The sequence below is a fragment of the Diadema antillarum genome, unplaced genomic scaffold, assembly GCF_040938485.1.
Source record: "Diadema antillarum isolate AM-2024a unplaced genomic scaffold, OU_Dant_1.0 seq00000063_RagTag, whole genome shotgun sequence".
Classification (NCBI taxonomy): domain Eukaryota; kingdom Metazoa; phylum Echinodermata; class Echinoidea; order Diadematoida; family Diadematidae; genus Diadema; species Diadema antillarum.
In genome coordinates, this window is record NW_027271166.1 from 296,511 (window position 1) to 311,970 (window position 15,460).

The 15,460-nt window shown below is 40.0% G+C and overlaps 3 protein-coding genes across 3 annotated transcripts in view; 1 reads left to right on the forward strand and 2 right to left on the reverse strand.

The window, feature by feature from the left end:
- Positions 1 to 1,915, reverse strand: part of LOC139725842 (uncharacterized) — a 65,735-nt gene extending 63,820 nt beyond the window's left edge. The window contains exons 1-2 of the mRNA XM_071636920.1: positions 1,147 to 1,915; positions 459 to 572 (exon numbers count right to left, since the gene is read on the reverse strand). Coding sequence (XP_071493021.1) covers positions 459 to 572; positions 1,147 to 1,915 — 883 coding nt within the window. The remainder of the gene's footprint in view (positions 1 to 458; positions 573 to 1,146) is intronic.
- A 3,616-nt stretch (positions 1,916 to 5,531) lies between these two features.
- Positions 5,532 to 11,258, forward strand: LOC139725843 (MKRN2 opposite strand protein-like). The gene is made up of 4 exons (XM_071636921.1): positions 5,532 to 5,767; positions 6,984 to 7,033; positions 8,231 to 8,393; positions 11,039 to 11,258. The coding sequence occupies exons 1-4, from the start codon at positions 5,532 to 5,534 to the stop codon at positions 11,256 to 11,258; spliced, it is 669 nt and encodes a 222-aa protein (XP_071493022.1).
- A 1,076-nt stretch (positions 11,259 to 12,334) lies between these two features.
- Positions 12,335 to 15,460, reverse strand: LOC139725884 (schlafen-like protein 1). The gene is made up of 4 exons (XM_071636961.1): positions 14,938 to 15,460; positions 13,498 to 13,641; positions 12,853 to 13,007; positions 12,335 to 12,481 (listed from the first exon to the last, which is right to left on the reverse strand). Exons 1-4 carry the CDS (start codon positions 15,458 to 15,460, stop codon positions 12,335 to 12,337), a joined length of 969 nt encoding a protein of 322 aa, XP_071493062.1.

Below are 15,460 nucleotides of genomic sequence, written 5' to 3' on the forward strand. Positions count from 1 at the left end.
TTTTCATAATTCTTGGTAATTTGCCAATGTGCAGAAAACTGTTACGCATGCTAAAAAGCTCTGTCACAGATGCACTGTCTTGCGCATGTCTTAGTTCCCATGCAGTTCAATGTAAATTGTCTGCTTTTCTTTCGTTGCTGCATTTTTCTTCACTTAGAATTCAACTAAAAAAAAAGAGTTTAAAATTTCAACATTTTACTGATTTGCAGACACCACTGCAAGGCTTCAATGTGCTGGTCACATGATGGAAAATGAAGAAATCTTCAACAAAAAATACTCCTGGATAAAGATGGAACGTGACCTGAGTGCATATGCAGCCAAAATCGGGGCAAGTTTGTTCCCTGAGCTATCCCATAATGCATCTAGAACGCTGCTCTGCGCACAGCACCAGGTACTGGCAATACCAAGAATTGTCTTGCAATATCATATATACGTCATGTACTTCCTGGTTTAATTACCTTCATATCCGGCCTCGCACTGGCACCTGAAGGAGTTAGTGGTGAGCTGTAGACAGGTGCCATTCCCGCAGACAGCATCCCCGCAGGCACCAACAACGTCACTGCAGTTTTGTCCTGTGAAATTGATGGGCAGATCGTAACATATAAATGAAGCGATTCCATGTCTCTTCCTGAATTTCATACTCATTGGAAGTCTCACTTTACACTTGATCAAGAGACAATTTTTCTACAAATAATTCAGTGAATCGTCTATGTCTATAATGTAATGCCTATAGATGTGCGTACCAAAGATTGTTTTCCATATAGAGTGTAGACCTACCGCACATTAGTATGGATGTCACAAATGTGGAATCTGTAATTCCATGTAATCAATATATTTTTGGATTTACAGCAACTAATCACACAGCATGCCTTGTAGTATAGCAGGATTCTTTTATGATGATGCCACACATGAAATATAACCAAAAATACTGCAGCCGCACTTTCTATGCATTTGATAAAAAAGGTTTTTTTTTTTAGTTCAAGCCTCTGAAAGAAGATGAATGGAAAATTTAGTTCATTGTAATGAGCAGTTCTTGAAGCTTTCCTATAAGAATGCATTTTTTTTCACATTTCTTAGCATAAGCTTTTAGAGCTGAACCCTAAAGACTTTTTATTTTTCATTGAGAGATTAACAGAAAAAACCCACCAATGAATTCTGCAGGGCATTCACACTCAAATTCTCTGCCACTATGACCTTGAATGACATCAGAACAGGTGCCACCATTGGCACAGGGGTCATCGCCATAGCAACCATCAATCTCCTCACAATACTGGCCAATGTAACCTCCATCACACTGACAGATGTACAGAGAAGAAACGAATGGTTCCGTCACACACTGACCGCCACCGGAACAGAAGGGCTCCGATTGGTTTCTTTCGCAGTCATGTGATTTCACCGACACCCTGACCCTCAATCCTAAATCGCAGGTCAGGAAGGCATCTCCGGTCGGGAACTGGGCAAAGTAGCTCGTGCTTTCTGGCAGAAATTCAGGGCTGACTTCAATGGGTGCCTGCGATTCGGACGATACCAGCCACTGGGAGGTCGGATGGGCATCACTGGGGCACGACAAGAAGTCGTCGTAGCTGACATTCACCGGCAGTGCGCTCCTTGTCGAGACGGTCGGAGGCAGGATCACCAGTCTGTCGTTAGTTTGAATCTCGATCGGACAGAGCTGATGGACATCTGGTTCCGCCGGATCGGTCCTGCCGTAGCACTCTTCGTACGATGAACACACATTATCAAGTGACCAATCAATGTTGATGACTGCGGCTTCCGTATGCCACTCCGCGACGCTAGTCCTATTGCACTGATAAGCCCCACCGTGAGGCGGACTTGTCATTAGCAGGATGAACACTATCAGCAGAGCGTTTGTCAACTTTGCTGACAAACAAACACTCTTCAGTCTTTCAGCCATTCCTAACATATCTCAACCCATGCTTCCAGTCATGACTTTGATGGCAGACTACCTCTTTACCTCCTACATAATGGCAGCTTCTACAGATGGGACTTAGCTGGAATTTTCAGGCATGGCAAGTCTCCTGTGTTTCATAATTCTCAGTTCACCCTTTAGTTATCTGCACACAGAAGATGTAAGAAAGAATGATTCAAATCAACATAAGCACAATGCAAAACATATCATTATCTTCTAGATATATGCAACAACTAAGTAATTAATCTAAAATCATGCACTGGACTAAAATTCTTTTAGTGTGATTAATGCCATTATGCCTGTCAGTTTTCCAGCCATTTAATTTTGAGTTACATGATGTTACACTAAACAACACTAGACTTGTATAGAAGCTAGAAATTCAGAGTAAGGATGCTATATAATAGGAGTGGTCCATTTGTGAGTTTCCAGTGCTCTTTTGTAGACATTATATGCAAATTCAGTGTCTTTGGTTTAATCAAAATATATTAGTCATCTATCCCACACTTGCAAATTCAAACTTCAGTTTAGTTTCATCTTTCTTGAGAGCCATCACCTTCACTCTGCACTGTGGGAAATTTGCAAAATTTTATGCTGCAAAAAGATCTTGTTTAACAGTACTTTTTTGTTATCAAACAGCAAACAGCAATAATATAGGGTTTCTAGAGAGTAACTGGAAACTATTCAATTTATGGAATGGCTAATTTATGATATCTATGCTATACTTACAAACTAACTGCTCCCTTCCAACTTAAAACAAGATAAAATGTACAATGCCCAGCAAAGATAATTAATCTGCTGATCTTCAATTGAGCTTCAATCAGGAGACAGTTCTAGCATCAAGGACTACGTTGTATCTTCACCAGACTTAGATGAGGGAGAAACTAATTGAATTATTCTGCCCTGGGCCCTGCCAATATTGCGAACATGGTTTCCTCGCTTAGTTTTATCATAGCAAACTTCTTGTTATGATATCAGAATTATTCATTATTTTCACACGTGTGGTATTCAATAAGCCAGTTCAGGGTTCCACTTCGCACACGAGGAGAAAAAGGTCATTCATACCAACAGGGCATTATAAGTTTTTAAATTCTCTGAGATACATCTGTAATGCAATATAATGCCTTGATTATTCAAGAACTCCTTATAAATGGTGCTTGCCAGCACATCCACCTGACAGCAGAGTGGTACAGAGGACTCCCGTTAGAATAATGAAGTCCTCGGGACCGGCAGTTTTCTTTCGTTATATAGAAATTTCGTTATAACCGAACAAAATAAAGAATAAAAATACATTTAGAGTATATAACGTTGCGGACTAATTTTTACTTTGTTGTAACCGGAATTTCGTTATAACCGTGTTCGTTATAATGCGAGTGCACTGTATTTGGCAATATCTAGTTAGACAGAGATTGTTTTCTATGCAAAATAATGAAATGGATGATTTTCCAAGTGTTAGTTGACATACTAATAATAACATTACTATGGAAATTTATGTAGACAAAGTTCCGTGACATAATCACTAAACACATTGCCTGAAAGAAGGGCTAAAACAAGGTAAAGCCCATAAAGGAGCATATAGTTCTAGTGTGTGGTATGCATACCACTGCCTGTAAAAGTAGAAATTTTCGCACATTTCCTGCAACCAGTCAGAAACTAGCGCGAAAATAAAAGAACGCTAATATTTTTGCATGGCATATGCTCCTGTAAGCTGTATGGTTACTTACTGTCTTGATTCTACAGAATTAAAAGCATGCGAAACTCTTCTTTCCGAGCCGAGCGTAACAAATTAGTCGCGCGAAAATATCCACTTTTACAGTACCGACCTGCCTTGCGCCTGCCTGGCTGGACTGATAAAATCGCATGATGGGACGTGGACATGGGATGTAATGCGTACGCGCTTGTCTGTAGTTTGTACGCAGTGTTTCTCCCTCAGGCTCAGCAAGTTGAGCCATGGTTTGATGACGACAATACAATTCATATTAACGTTAGAAGTTGAGAACCTCATCAGTAGACGAGGTTTGGTGACATAAAAAAATGCGCTGCCGGAGCTGCCTGAGTCTGAGACAACGGGGGTAAAAACAGAAAAGACGAGCATCCACCTTGTAATGTTAGTAGCTAGCGCTAGCCTACACTACAGGTAGATTGGGTTTGACTTCTGAGAAGACTTCTGAGAAAGGCCAGTCTCACTTCTCTGGGTCTTTTACAATGTAGAAACGAAACGTGAAGCCACTTCAAACGCACGCTGCACTGCACTGTAGCTCACCAGCTCACTGAACAGCGGCGTCTGAGTCTGTCTCACTACCGATACGATGCCTCACCAAACATGCAGCGCCAACCCGCTCGCTCGCTTGCAGATTTGCTCTGGCAGAGTTACAGGCGGATGAACGGGCGGTTTGCTGTTGCAGGTGAAGACCACCACCATGCACCACACACCATCACGCGGAGTACGAAAGCAAATTGGATTTTAAATGCTTTTTTTTGGCTTAGTTTGACAACGAGTCCACGTTAAAGAAGTCAGTGAGTCCTCTAAACATGTTTAATGTTTGCAAATGTAAGGTGATATGATACTATCTTACCAAAATGTGAAAGCTGCTTATCACTTCGTGTCGTCAAGCCGTTGACACAGACGCCGATGTTATGAGTAATGAAGGTCAAAGGTTGCTCAAACTTTCTGAGAAAAGCTGAAGGGTTTCGTGTGACCCGCCCTCTCATCCGATATCCGTACATGTAAACAATTCGGCAGCGGTGAAGCATGGATGGTATGTTACCCACATCGTTTGCATGTTTCATCGGCTCACTCAGCTTATCTTATACGACACCAAAGAAGCTCAGCTATCAGTTCTGGAAGGAGAAGGATTTACATCCAAGGGGCAAGGTTTCACTTCAGGTTACAATCACTTTTATTCAAGAGTAATTATGACCCGGGCCGTGCAGGATTGCAGTTCATAGAATACATTTTAACATGTTAGGGGTTATATGGCATATAAATGCCATAAAATGACTCCATGCAATACTTGAACTTACATCTGATTGGTTGCTGCCGTAAATACTGCAATTATTGCTATTAATATTGTAATTGTGTTGTCTATAGGGCCTAGAGTTTGTTCTTTTTTAATGATAAATTGATATTGTTCAAATTCATGGAATATTAATTCTTCCGTCAAGGTGTTTTCATTGCAACTGATTGACAAACTGCCCTACATCGATGTAAATAACCAATGGATTGATCAGTGTTTTAGTACTACTAGTGACTATAGTACTATTTTAGCCATGATATCATGTCTACTACTAAAAACACTGATTAATTTAGTGCTTATTTACGTCGATGTAGGGCAATTTGTCAAAATAAATATTGTGTCCGACTGGGGTAGTAGGGCCCCTAGGGGTAGGGTATTCTGCAGTCCTGACATACTGTATACAAGCAACATCATGTACGCCACGGTATAAGCATTTGATTATTAACGACATGCTCAATGTTGCTGTGTTATTCTCTCTCTTGCAGATGTGACATTGTTGCAAACTTCATTAATTAAAGTTCCCGTGCTGGTGACTAATTCATCCTACGAAGTGTTGTATTCAACCACTTCATGCTTGTACCAGAGGTATGACTACTCACCGCTCCAAGAATCCACCAATCATCTCATTCCAACACTGCGACTCCCTGACCGACATCCTATGCTTCGACAGGGTACCCCCAATTTGTCTCGTCTGCGGGGGCCAGCTCGAAGGGGTCCCTGATGCCCTGCCCTTTCCCCCATTCCGAATTCCGCCCGTCTTGGTGAATGCCACCAGCAAACCATTTTGTCTCGTCATAAAGCCCACAGAAGGAACATTCTTGCAGTGAGTGCCAGTAAAAAAAAAACAACGCATATCTCTGTTCTTTAAATTTTAAGCTTAGATTGACATTCCATTTTGATTTACACGTTTCAGTTCTTGATACCGGTATTCACATACTTTCGACCTAAAATGTCAAGATTGCAAAGTTGGGCATTCTTTCATGTAATATGAGAAAGACACAATTTTCTTTTATTTACTACTGGATACTCCCCCCTCCCCCTTTTTGTCGAGCCCACCGGAGGTGAGGGGAGACTAAGGGATCGCCTGCGGCATCCGTCTGTCGTCTGTCCGTAACGCTACAAAAACTTCAATAACTCTTTACTCTGGGCTTCAATTGCAATCAAACTTCAAGGGAAGAGGGGTCATACAAAGTTTCACATTTTATCATATATGAAGGTCACCTCAAGGTCAAAGGTCACAAGCATGGGTCAACGAACTTTTAGAGCCCAATGTTAAGTTTTTATGGCACGTTTCTATTATGGGTCATAACTTTTGATCCATAGGTCCGTTTGTGACCAAACTTGGATGGTAGATGTCCCTTGGGGAGTGGATGGTCACCACAAGGTCAATGGTCACAAGCATGGGTCAACAAACTTTTAGAGCCCAATGTTAAGTTTTTATGGCGCGTTTCTATTATGGGTCATAACTTTTTGATCCATAGGTCCGTTTGTGACCAAACTTGGATGGTAGATGTCCCTTGAGGAGTGGATGATCACCACAAGGTCAAAGGTCACAAGCAGGGGTCAACAAACTTTTTGAGCCCAATGTTAAGTTTTTATGGCATGTTTCTATTATGGGTCATAACTTTTGATCCATAGGTCCGTTTGTGACCAAACTTGGATGGTAGATGTCCCTTGGGAAGTTGATGGTCACCACAAGGTCAAAGGTCACAAGCAGGGGTCAATGAACTTTAAGGGCCCAATGTCAAGTTTTTATGGCACATTTCTTTTTTGCCATAAATTTTTACCCTTTTATATAGATCTCTTTTTATCTGTTATACAATTTCTTGTACGCGAATGGGCGAGACACATTATGGCACTTGCCTTGTTTGATCTGCAAGTCAGTATCACAATTTGTGATAATAACCTCCAAATCTCTCTCAAGGATGATTTAGTGGATTTGCCTTCAAATGGAATTATGAGAATGTTTTACTCTGAAAAACATCAACTGAAGTTACATCCTCTTACATTGAACATTCGCTTTTTTTTGCCCTCCACAGATCATATGTTCCTGGGCAATACCTTCATGCTGGGATCACAAGCTCTAAGGGTGTGTATAATTTGTATTTTGGTTGTATGTGAAATCACTTTGAATGAATTTCTGATAAATGTGCTGAAATTTGAAAGTTAACATCATATCAGTTCGATTTGCACAACACAAAATTCTATCTCTCACAATAATGAGGTAACTAAAACTTTACATTTTCTTCCTAAGAAAAGCGATAGTCCTACAAATTCATACCCATGTTTGCGATATTTAATGTAAATTTGTAAAAGGACATCAAGTCAAACTTTTGCGTAAATATCAGTTGTCTGTAGAAACTAGAATAAGTATTTGCCAAGTAGTAGTCAGCTATTCATGAACAAACTAAGCCATTTCCTTCAAACAGGCTTTTTTACTAAAGATATGTCAGGGCTGTAAGAACGATGATGCAATCTGAATTGACAGAAGGTAAAATCATTTCTGACAAAGCTGCAACTTCAATTGATACTGATTGGCCCCAACATCTAAGATCCATTTGCCCTTTCCCTTTCTCAAAGAAAATACCTTGATGAGTATTCTTGTATACCCTTTTTCTGTACAAATTCAGTCTTTGGTGTTATGTTACTGAGTGACAGTTCATGATTGTGTATTATTTACTCTTCTTACTTTGATGTATATGCTGTGACATCTCCGTATCACTTTCACAAGGACATTTCATTGACATGAATGAGCTGAAGAATTCCTGTTTGAAGCTGTTCCCATGCTGATTATCAAATCAAGCTAGAAAAGCACTTGGAGAGCACAGACCTCCGCCAAGCCAGCGACTCATTTTCCACCCTTACACGTATGCAATTCCCTAAAATAGAAGCCTTTTGCTTACGTCATTGCTCGAGCTGGCTCGCCCGAGCTGCCTTGCCCGAGCTGAGCACATGCTTTAGTGTGCGTTTGTAAACTTCCAGTACGCGTAGCTTGAACCCCAAGTTCATTGACCTTGTATGCCAAACGATGAAAAATCCTTCAAAAATCCATAAAAATTTCTGGATCACTACCAAAATTTAATGATGTGTTCCTTATGTTAATATTGACTTTTTATGTGAGTTTCATCTGAATCCATACACAACCTTCTGAGTTATTTTGCAAACAGACAAACCAACGCCGATGATCCTTCCTTGGTGGACGTATAAATGCTGAAGAACGATTGTTAGCCTGGAGTAAAGGAAATTGTTGTGCATCCCAATTTCAATTTGCATCTTTATCCAGCAGGCACTGTCTTCAACTTTGATGAAAGGGGAGTTCACCAAGACACCACTTCCTGGGAGCAGAGTGTTGTCATCCCTCTCCTTGGTAACCATGACTACGAGATGAAACTACAGTGGGACTCTGAACTTGAGCAGTACTCTCTATCTGAAGACTGGGAAGCTGAAATGTAAGCTATTTTACTCTCTTCATGATCACGGGTTGTGTGCATGTTGTCTTCATGAAGGGGTCTAATTCTACCAAGTGTATCTTCAATGTTCACTTCCAGGTGGAATTCATGAAAAACTATTTCCACCCAGATGATGCATTGTAATGGCCTACATGCTATCTTAACTCTTAACATGCCATGGTCGCCGAACGGCGACCTTAGTCCTGACGTGCCATGGTCGCCGATCGGCGACTAAGAAGAGCGAGAAAAGCATTGATAATTTAAGTTCTTGTGGTACCGTAATGTGTTACACCAAGAAACTGCCAGTGATATGTAGTGGTAGCTGATTAGCATAGCCATCGTTTCCACTAAAAATGTGAGCATGCTTACATTAGAAAATTTTGAGTAATTACATGATTTTTCAGCAAGATGTATTTTTTTCGCGTCGGGAAAATCCGCAGCGAGTGCACCCTCTGCGAGATGTGTATGGATCAAAAGTCTCATTGGTAAACCACACGTGTGTATGCTATTGAATCTGCGTGTATTGTCTATGCGGTTCCAGTCGCATTGTTCCGCTTGGATGCTGTCCTGCGGGAAGCTCTTTTGATTTTGTCCCTCAAAGAGGGTCAGCTTTCATTCGTCGGTCAAGTCTTTCATCCTTTTGTTTCGGTGAACGTCACTAATCGTCCCCACGCTAGCATAGGAATTGCGCGCGGACAAAGACCTGCCAATTTCAATAGAGTACCCCCGCCTGCGGTCCGCTTAGACAAAAGAAGGATTAGTAGGCTCTTCCTTCTCAAGTTGTCAAAAGACACTCTTCCAGGGCCCGGGACAATCACTTTAGTTTCAAATACAGGATCTGGGACTAAAGGACTCAGATTTGGGAATGAATTACTGAGGCAGAAAGAGAAATTGCTAAGACAAAATAAACTGCTAGTATCTTTGGAATCATACAATTCTAGAATGCAATTTTGTTACCATTTGAAAGAGGAGATGTTGCTCTAAAACTTTCTCACAGAGTCAAGGGAGCTTTCTATTGAAGAAAAAACACGACCCACTCTTTTTTTTCCATACTGCACGAAAATTTTTAATAATTTTTCTGATGTATCAATTATTTCTGCAATACAGTATTTCAGGTTCAGATAGATATTATGGCAAACTGACTACATGACACGAAAGAACAAACATTTCTTGATATATGTTGTGTAGAACTCAATTCAAAACAGTCAATAGTTTCAGAGATATGGCGGTTTTAAAGTTCATTGTCAGTGCAGTTTCGAAACGTTTTGGCGTTAGGTGAAAACCTCTGGCACGTTAGGCGTTTTGGGCCTGGCACATTAAGAGTTAATTGTAGGATGTCAAGTGTAAATTTAATCCATGTATAGGTTCACAGACAAAAGTCTAATTAAAACTTCAAAACAGTTAAGAAAGTCATTTGATTTTGATATTGTCTTTTTCTTCAGGAAACAGTGATATTGATGAATTTATTGATTAATCATTGATTTATTAATTATTTACCATAGGAATTCTTAGTGTGTTTGATATGATCATGATCATGATCAAATCACAATCATGATATATACAAAGTGCATTTAATAGGTGATGATGCCATTGCCTCACAATTCTCCAAATAACCTTGACACAAATCTCCAATAAATTCCTTGGTAATGAAGTAAAAAACAAGAGAGAGAGAAATTAAGATTTGAGGTAATGTAATATTCATAAATTTCAAGGTTAAGAGCCTGTGACTGGCAAAGTATTGATCACACAGACATGATTTTTAGAATATCTATGTACAGGAAAATGGTAGTGTTGCGAGGATTTAGTCATAGTAACATCTGATTGCTACAGTGTACTTAATCATGACCAACATCACTGTTTCGTGAAAATATTTGTGAGACTTTCAAATTTTAATGCTCTCTTATGTTCCACTGATTTATTGAATCCTTTTCAATCAAGCATGTATGATTTCACTCGCTCTATTGACGTCCAATGATGTTGCCGTGACTTACGTTCAGTGTGTAGTTGAATCTTCTCGACTTTTACATTGATTGTGTATTCTTGGCTTATATATTTCATACCATTCTTACAGCTCTATTCCCTAATATTTCACTCTTTCTCTGTCTCTCCATTTTAAAGGGATAGTATAGATTGGGTTCAGATGGGGGCTTCATAGGTTTCCAACTTTTGGTGCAATAATGTGTAGCCTCTTATGACATATGAAAGAGCATACAATTCTAAGAGGAATTCAAAGTTTATTTGATGAAAATTGGTCTTGAAATGGCAGAGATATCCCAAAACAAAAAAAAAGGTCCTCGTAAAAGGTGAAACCCACCTTTTATTAGAACCACTTTGCTTTGCTTTGTTTTTTAATATCTCAGCCATTTCCAAACTGACTTTCATCAAAACAAACTTTAAATACCTCTTAGAATTATATGCTCTGATATTTCAGTGGTCTCCACTTATCTTGCAAAACCCACCTCAACCAAAACTACACCATCCCTTTAATTTCCCTTATGTCCACATACATTTATTAACACATACAAACACATGCACACACATTATAGACTCACAAAACAATCCATAGACAAATGCAGACACATCATGCAAGCCTAAGGCAATTCTTGTTTTGTTATTTTTGTTTGTGGCTTCCCCCTCTCTTCCAGGTATCTTGATGAGACGCACAACTGCTTTGACTTTGTTGTGGGATTCTTGAATCGTGTGCAGTACAACCAGACAGTAAAAGATTGCCACACACCTCTGACTCGGGAGGAACTCTGCAAAGACTACATCGTCACCATGACAACCAGAGCTGCGGATTTCATTCGAATCCATCGCACAATCATGCAGAATGGATATGTGACGCAGAGACAGCAGGACAGATAACGATGTCCTTGGGACTGGCAATATATAAACTGTTGGGTCTTCACAGCATGAGCTTGAGTTTTGTATTTGGTATTATTGCACCAACACATGGACTACTTACTCAATATATCATGTATATATTTTACTGAAAATTTGTTAAAGCAACGAGTAAAAATTGTAGACCTTCGACGCAAACAAATGACTGTCTTTTGTGTCCTAATTTGTTATGTACTGTCTATAAAAGGAGGAAAGGCAATGTTACACATGGTGCTGCTTATACAGTGGCCCTGCTTAGTTGGGAGCGGTCAGGGAACAATCTTTGCTTCCATTCATGCTAGACTCGTGTATAGCAGGAAGTGCTGAAAGAATTATGTTCATAGGAAGTGCGGGCCACACTATATTGGGCATTCCCCTTACAGCGGGTTTGTTCTGTAAAGTTATCTCATAAGCAATCTCCATTTCCTTTAAATGGAACACACTTCGTTTTTCTTACAGTCTGTGATGTACACCTGTGTGTTTGGTTTCTGTCTCATGACAATTCAAGGAAATGTTTGATGGTCTTCTGCTATGTACTGATCTGTTTTCATGACTAAGTGCTATCTGGACGTGGTCATTCAGTAATTATCACGCTGACCATGCAAATCAGAGCAATAATGCAACTTAAACTGCCTCTTTGCAATTGCACATAACCCAATCACCTCAATGTTCAATAAGATTTCAAACATAATTCACCTCGATTCAGTACTACTTCATGGTCAAAATCCAAACATTCAAACACAAGAATGGATAATAGATAATAAATTACAAACAAACTGACTCGTGTAGAGAGTTTTTCACTTTTTAAAATTACAATCTTCATTGTTTTAGAAAATATATGTTCATACTGTATATACAATTTATTTCATACAAGAGAAAGAAACTTGACTACAATCCTTGAATTTCTTGGAAAGCAAAGACCTTTGAGACATAAGATTTTAGGTCATTAAATAAAGAATGAAAAGATAGGAAAAAGGAAACTCAATGGTACCATTGATGTCTGTTATTGCACTGTATGTACGAAAAGCAAGAAGGAAAGGAAGCAGAGAAATAAAGCAGGGTCACAGTATGCTGCACACAGCAGAGTTTGTTTTCCGAACAGACTGTGACGACTTTGAGCTGCTCTGGCGATCGTACTCGGCTTGGCGGAGTTTACTCTGCAGGTCGCTGATCTGCAGCTGGTATTCCACCTCCTTATTGCGGAAATTCTGCAGTGTAGAGAGATAGAAAGAGAACTAAAGTTGAAGAGTTTGTTAAGAGTGCAGTTGTGAAAGATGTATCTCCCCTATGAGTCTTTACATATCAGAGAGAGGCACATCTACCATAAAACCAGACATTTTTGCATGCATGAAACTTTCACAAATTTCATGAGGAGCCAGGATTCACAAAAGTAAGATGTGTGCTACCTAATCCATTGAATGCCAGGTGCAATTTGTGAAAGTTTTTGGTTTTACAGCATGCCCTTCAGAATTATGTTGCATGTCTGATGGGACCATACTGTGTGAGTAAGCGAGAATATCAATTGCTGAAAGTTACGGCTCTTGTGTACGAAAATGAATGACATGACCATCTCTCTCACCACATTGCACCACTCCTGTACATCTCGTGGTTTGAGGGGACCCTGGACGCTGCCATCTCTTCTGATGTAAACTTCTCCCCCCGGCGCGGAGTAAAGAGTGTCAGGTCTTCCTGGTTTTACAATCAACTTGATCACCTTGAAGTCACAGTCTTCAGCTGCACAGTCAAAAAAAATGCAAACAAAAACTTATGTTATTTTGAAACAGATTTAGGGCGGTAATTTCCTTAGCCCCCCCACCTACCCTCTACTGCACATCCCTATTGTATTAGAGTGATTAATGAAAGGATTGTACAAGGTAGCACGCCAGTCGTATTGCGGTCCATGTGACAGATAGTTCTAGCCAAATGCAATACAGTCAACCTTGCCTGAGTTGAATCTATTTGGACTGAAGAAATAGCTTCGACTTCAAGAAAATTTGACTTATGAGGGATTAAAATCAATAGAATGTAAAAAAGAGGACTTGAAAAGACCTTCAACTTAGGCGATTTTTAAACTCATGCGAGGTCGACTTAGGCAAGGTTGACCGTATTTGAAACAATACTTCTAAAGAAGCATCTTACTTAATTTGATACAAATGCTACTGAAATCAGCCTCTAGCAATGACTGAACTGCTGATAGGAATTTACAAGTACAGCATAAGTGTACCTTCATCGTGATCCAGCACTGGAATGAACAGTACACTGTACATCTGAGGCAACACAGGAGGGTCAAACTTCTTGATGGTGTCATCTATTGCCAGCCGTACATCGTCTTCCTGTCTGTGGGTCATTGGTGTACCTGTAACATTACCTGGTAGAGGGAAAGTGAGAGAAAAATAAAAAGATTGTTCAGCATGGGATGCTAATCATTGAACAGTTTCTCTCATCAACAGGATGGTCCACTGGTGGAGTTTCAGCAAGTTGTGGCAAAACGCTAAAGCGTTTGCACAAAATCTTTCTCAAACAAGTCACTCCGTTTTTGGAGAAGATTTTTCAAATGTACTGGCGGACGTGTCTCGCTATTTTGGGGTGCACTCTGGGTACCCATTAAGACCGTCTTAACTGTATAAAAAGACTTTCATTTTGCACTTTATTCATGATTACTGCCAAGTTTAGTTTAAACAAGACCATATGACAGAAAAACAAAAGACAAAGAAATATGTACTGCTGACAATGGATGATACACAGCAAACAATACACATCTGACATAGAGTGATTGTAATATAGCTCACTTGCACCTCTGCTCAGGTGAACTAAAAAGTGCAATATCTTTTGGGAAAAAAATAGTAGTAAAAGTTTGAATGGGGCCTGTGATAACTAGCAGACTGACACCAAAGAAGTTTAGTCAGATCAGTGGAATATGCAAAGAGCGGCCTCTACTCTGAAGTCTGGCTTTTAACTCCTTGCTAATGCAGAACATATGAAAGAGGAATCTAACGTGATTGCACAGGACGATAGTTCAAGTTTAATTCTAATCAAAGAAAGATATGGATTGACTAATTGTGAAACACAAGACATAGCATTTAATGGTAACTGATCATCGTCCTTTGTGTCACAGCTTTCTCTCTCTCTTGGATTAAGACACTATATGCCTCATATCCCACATGCTACAGAGAAAAAATGGGGCCCATTTTTTTTTCTTTCTCATTTAAAAAAAAAATGTTTTGTCAACCTGTTGGCTTTCTGATCCACAAGTACACATGTACAAAATCAAAACAACTACACATATTTACCTCAATGTAGGTACTGCAGTCAATGTAAATAACTCCTGGAGCAGTGCATCGAGAGCTCAACTTCAAGTTGAGCAAGTTAAGATAATAATACAGGCGACTCCCGATATAATGAAGTCCTCCGGACTGGCAGTTCTCTTTTGTTATGTACATCAAAATTTTGTCAAAGCTAAACAGATAGAGTGTATAAGTACATAAAAAGGATGATTTGGGGACCTGAGTTTGATTTTGCTCTGACCAAAATTTTGTTATAACTTTGTTTTATAATTGGAGTGCTCTGTATATTTCTACACAGCATCTCTTGTGGAGGCATTTTTTTTTTTTTTTAGTTCTAGTGTGACATATTGAGAGCAAGTTTAAACAGGATTATAAGCTACCTCTGTCATCTACTCCCAGCATAAGTGCACCCCCAGAGCTGTTCAGGAATGCGCAAACGTAGCGGGAAACCGTCTTCCTTAGGTACTGGAGGTTGAGATTTGACATCTCCTTGAACTCCAGCATGCGCGTCTCATTGCCAAGGTGTTGTCCTACCACCAAGGAAAGATCATCGTCGATACTTCTGTCCTGTGTCTCATTCTTTGGGGTTTTCCTCCGATTGGGTTTCTGGTATACATCAACTCTTAACGTCCTTCCATCTTTGACAAGTCCGTTTGGCACCTGCTGGCATTGCTGGATATGATTCAGGGCAATATGCTGCATGTCTGGTGTTGGTAGTTTTAAGGTAGCAGTGTAGCAGTTGCTAGGGTGGGAGTAGCGAATTTTCACATCTGTGTGGTCTAAGGCGAGGCCGGTGCAATCTCGAGTGAGTTGGAGGATCATGGCCGCAATCTGCGCCTTTGGACGTTCGTTGTTGAGGTTTCCCAAGAAGAGAGCATTTGTCCGTAGTGACGACTGAGCCAT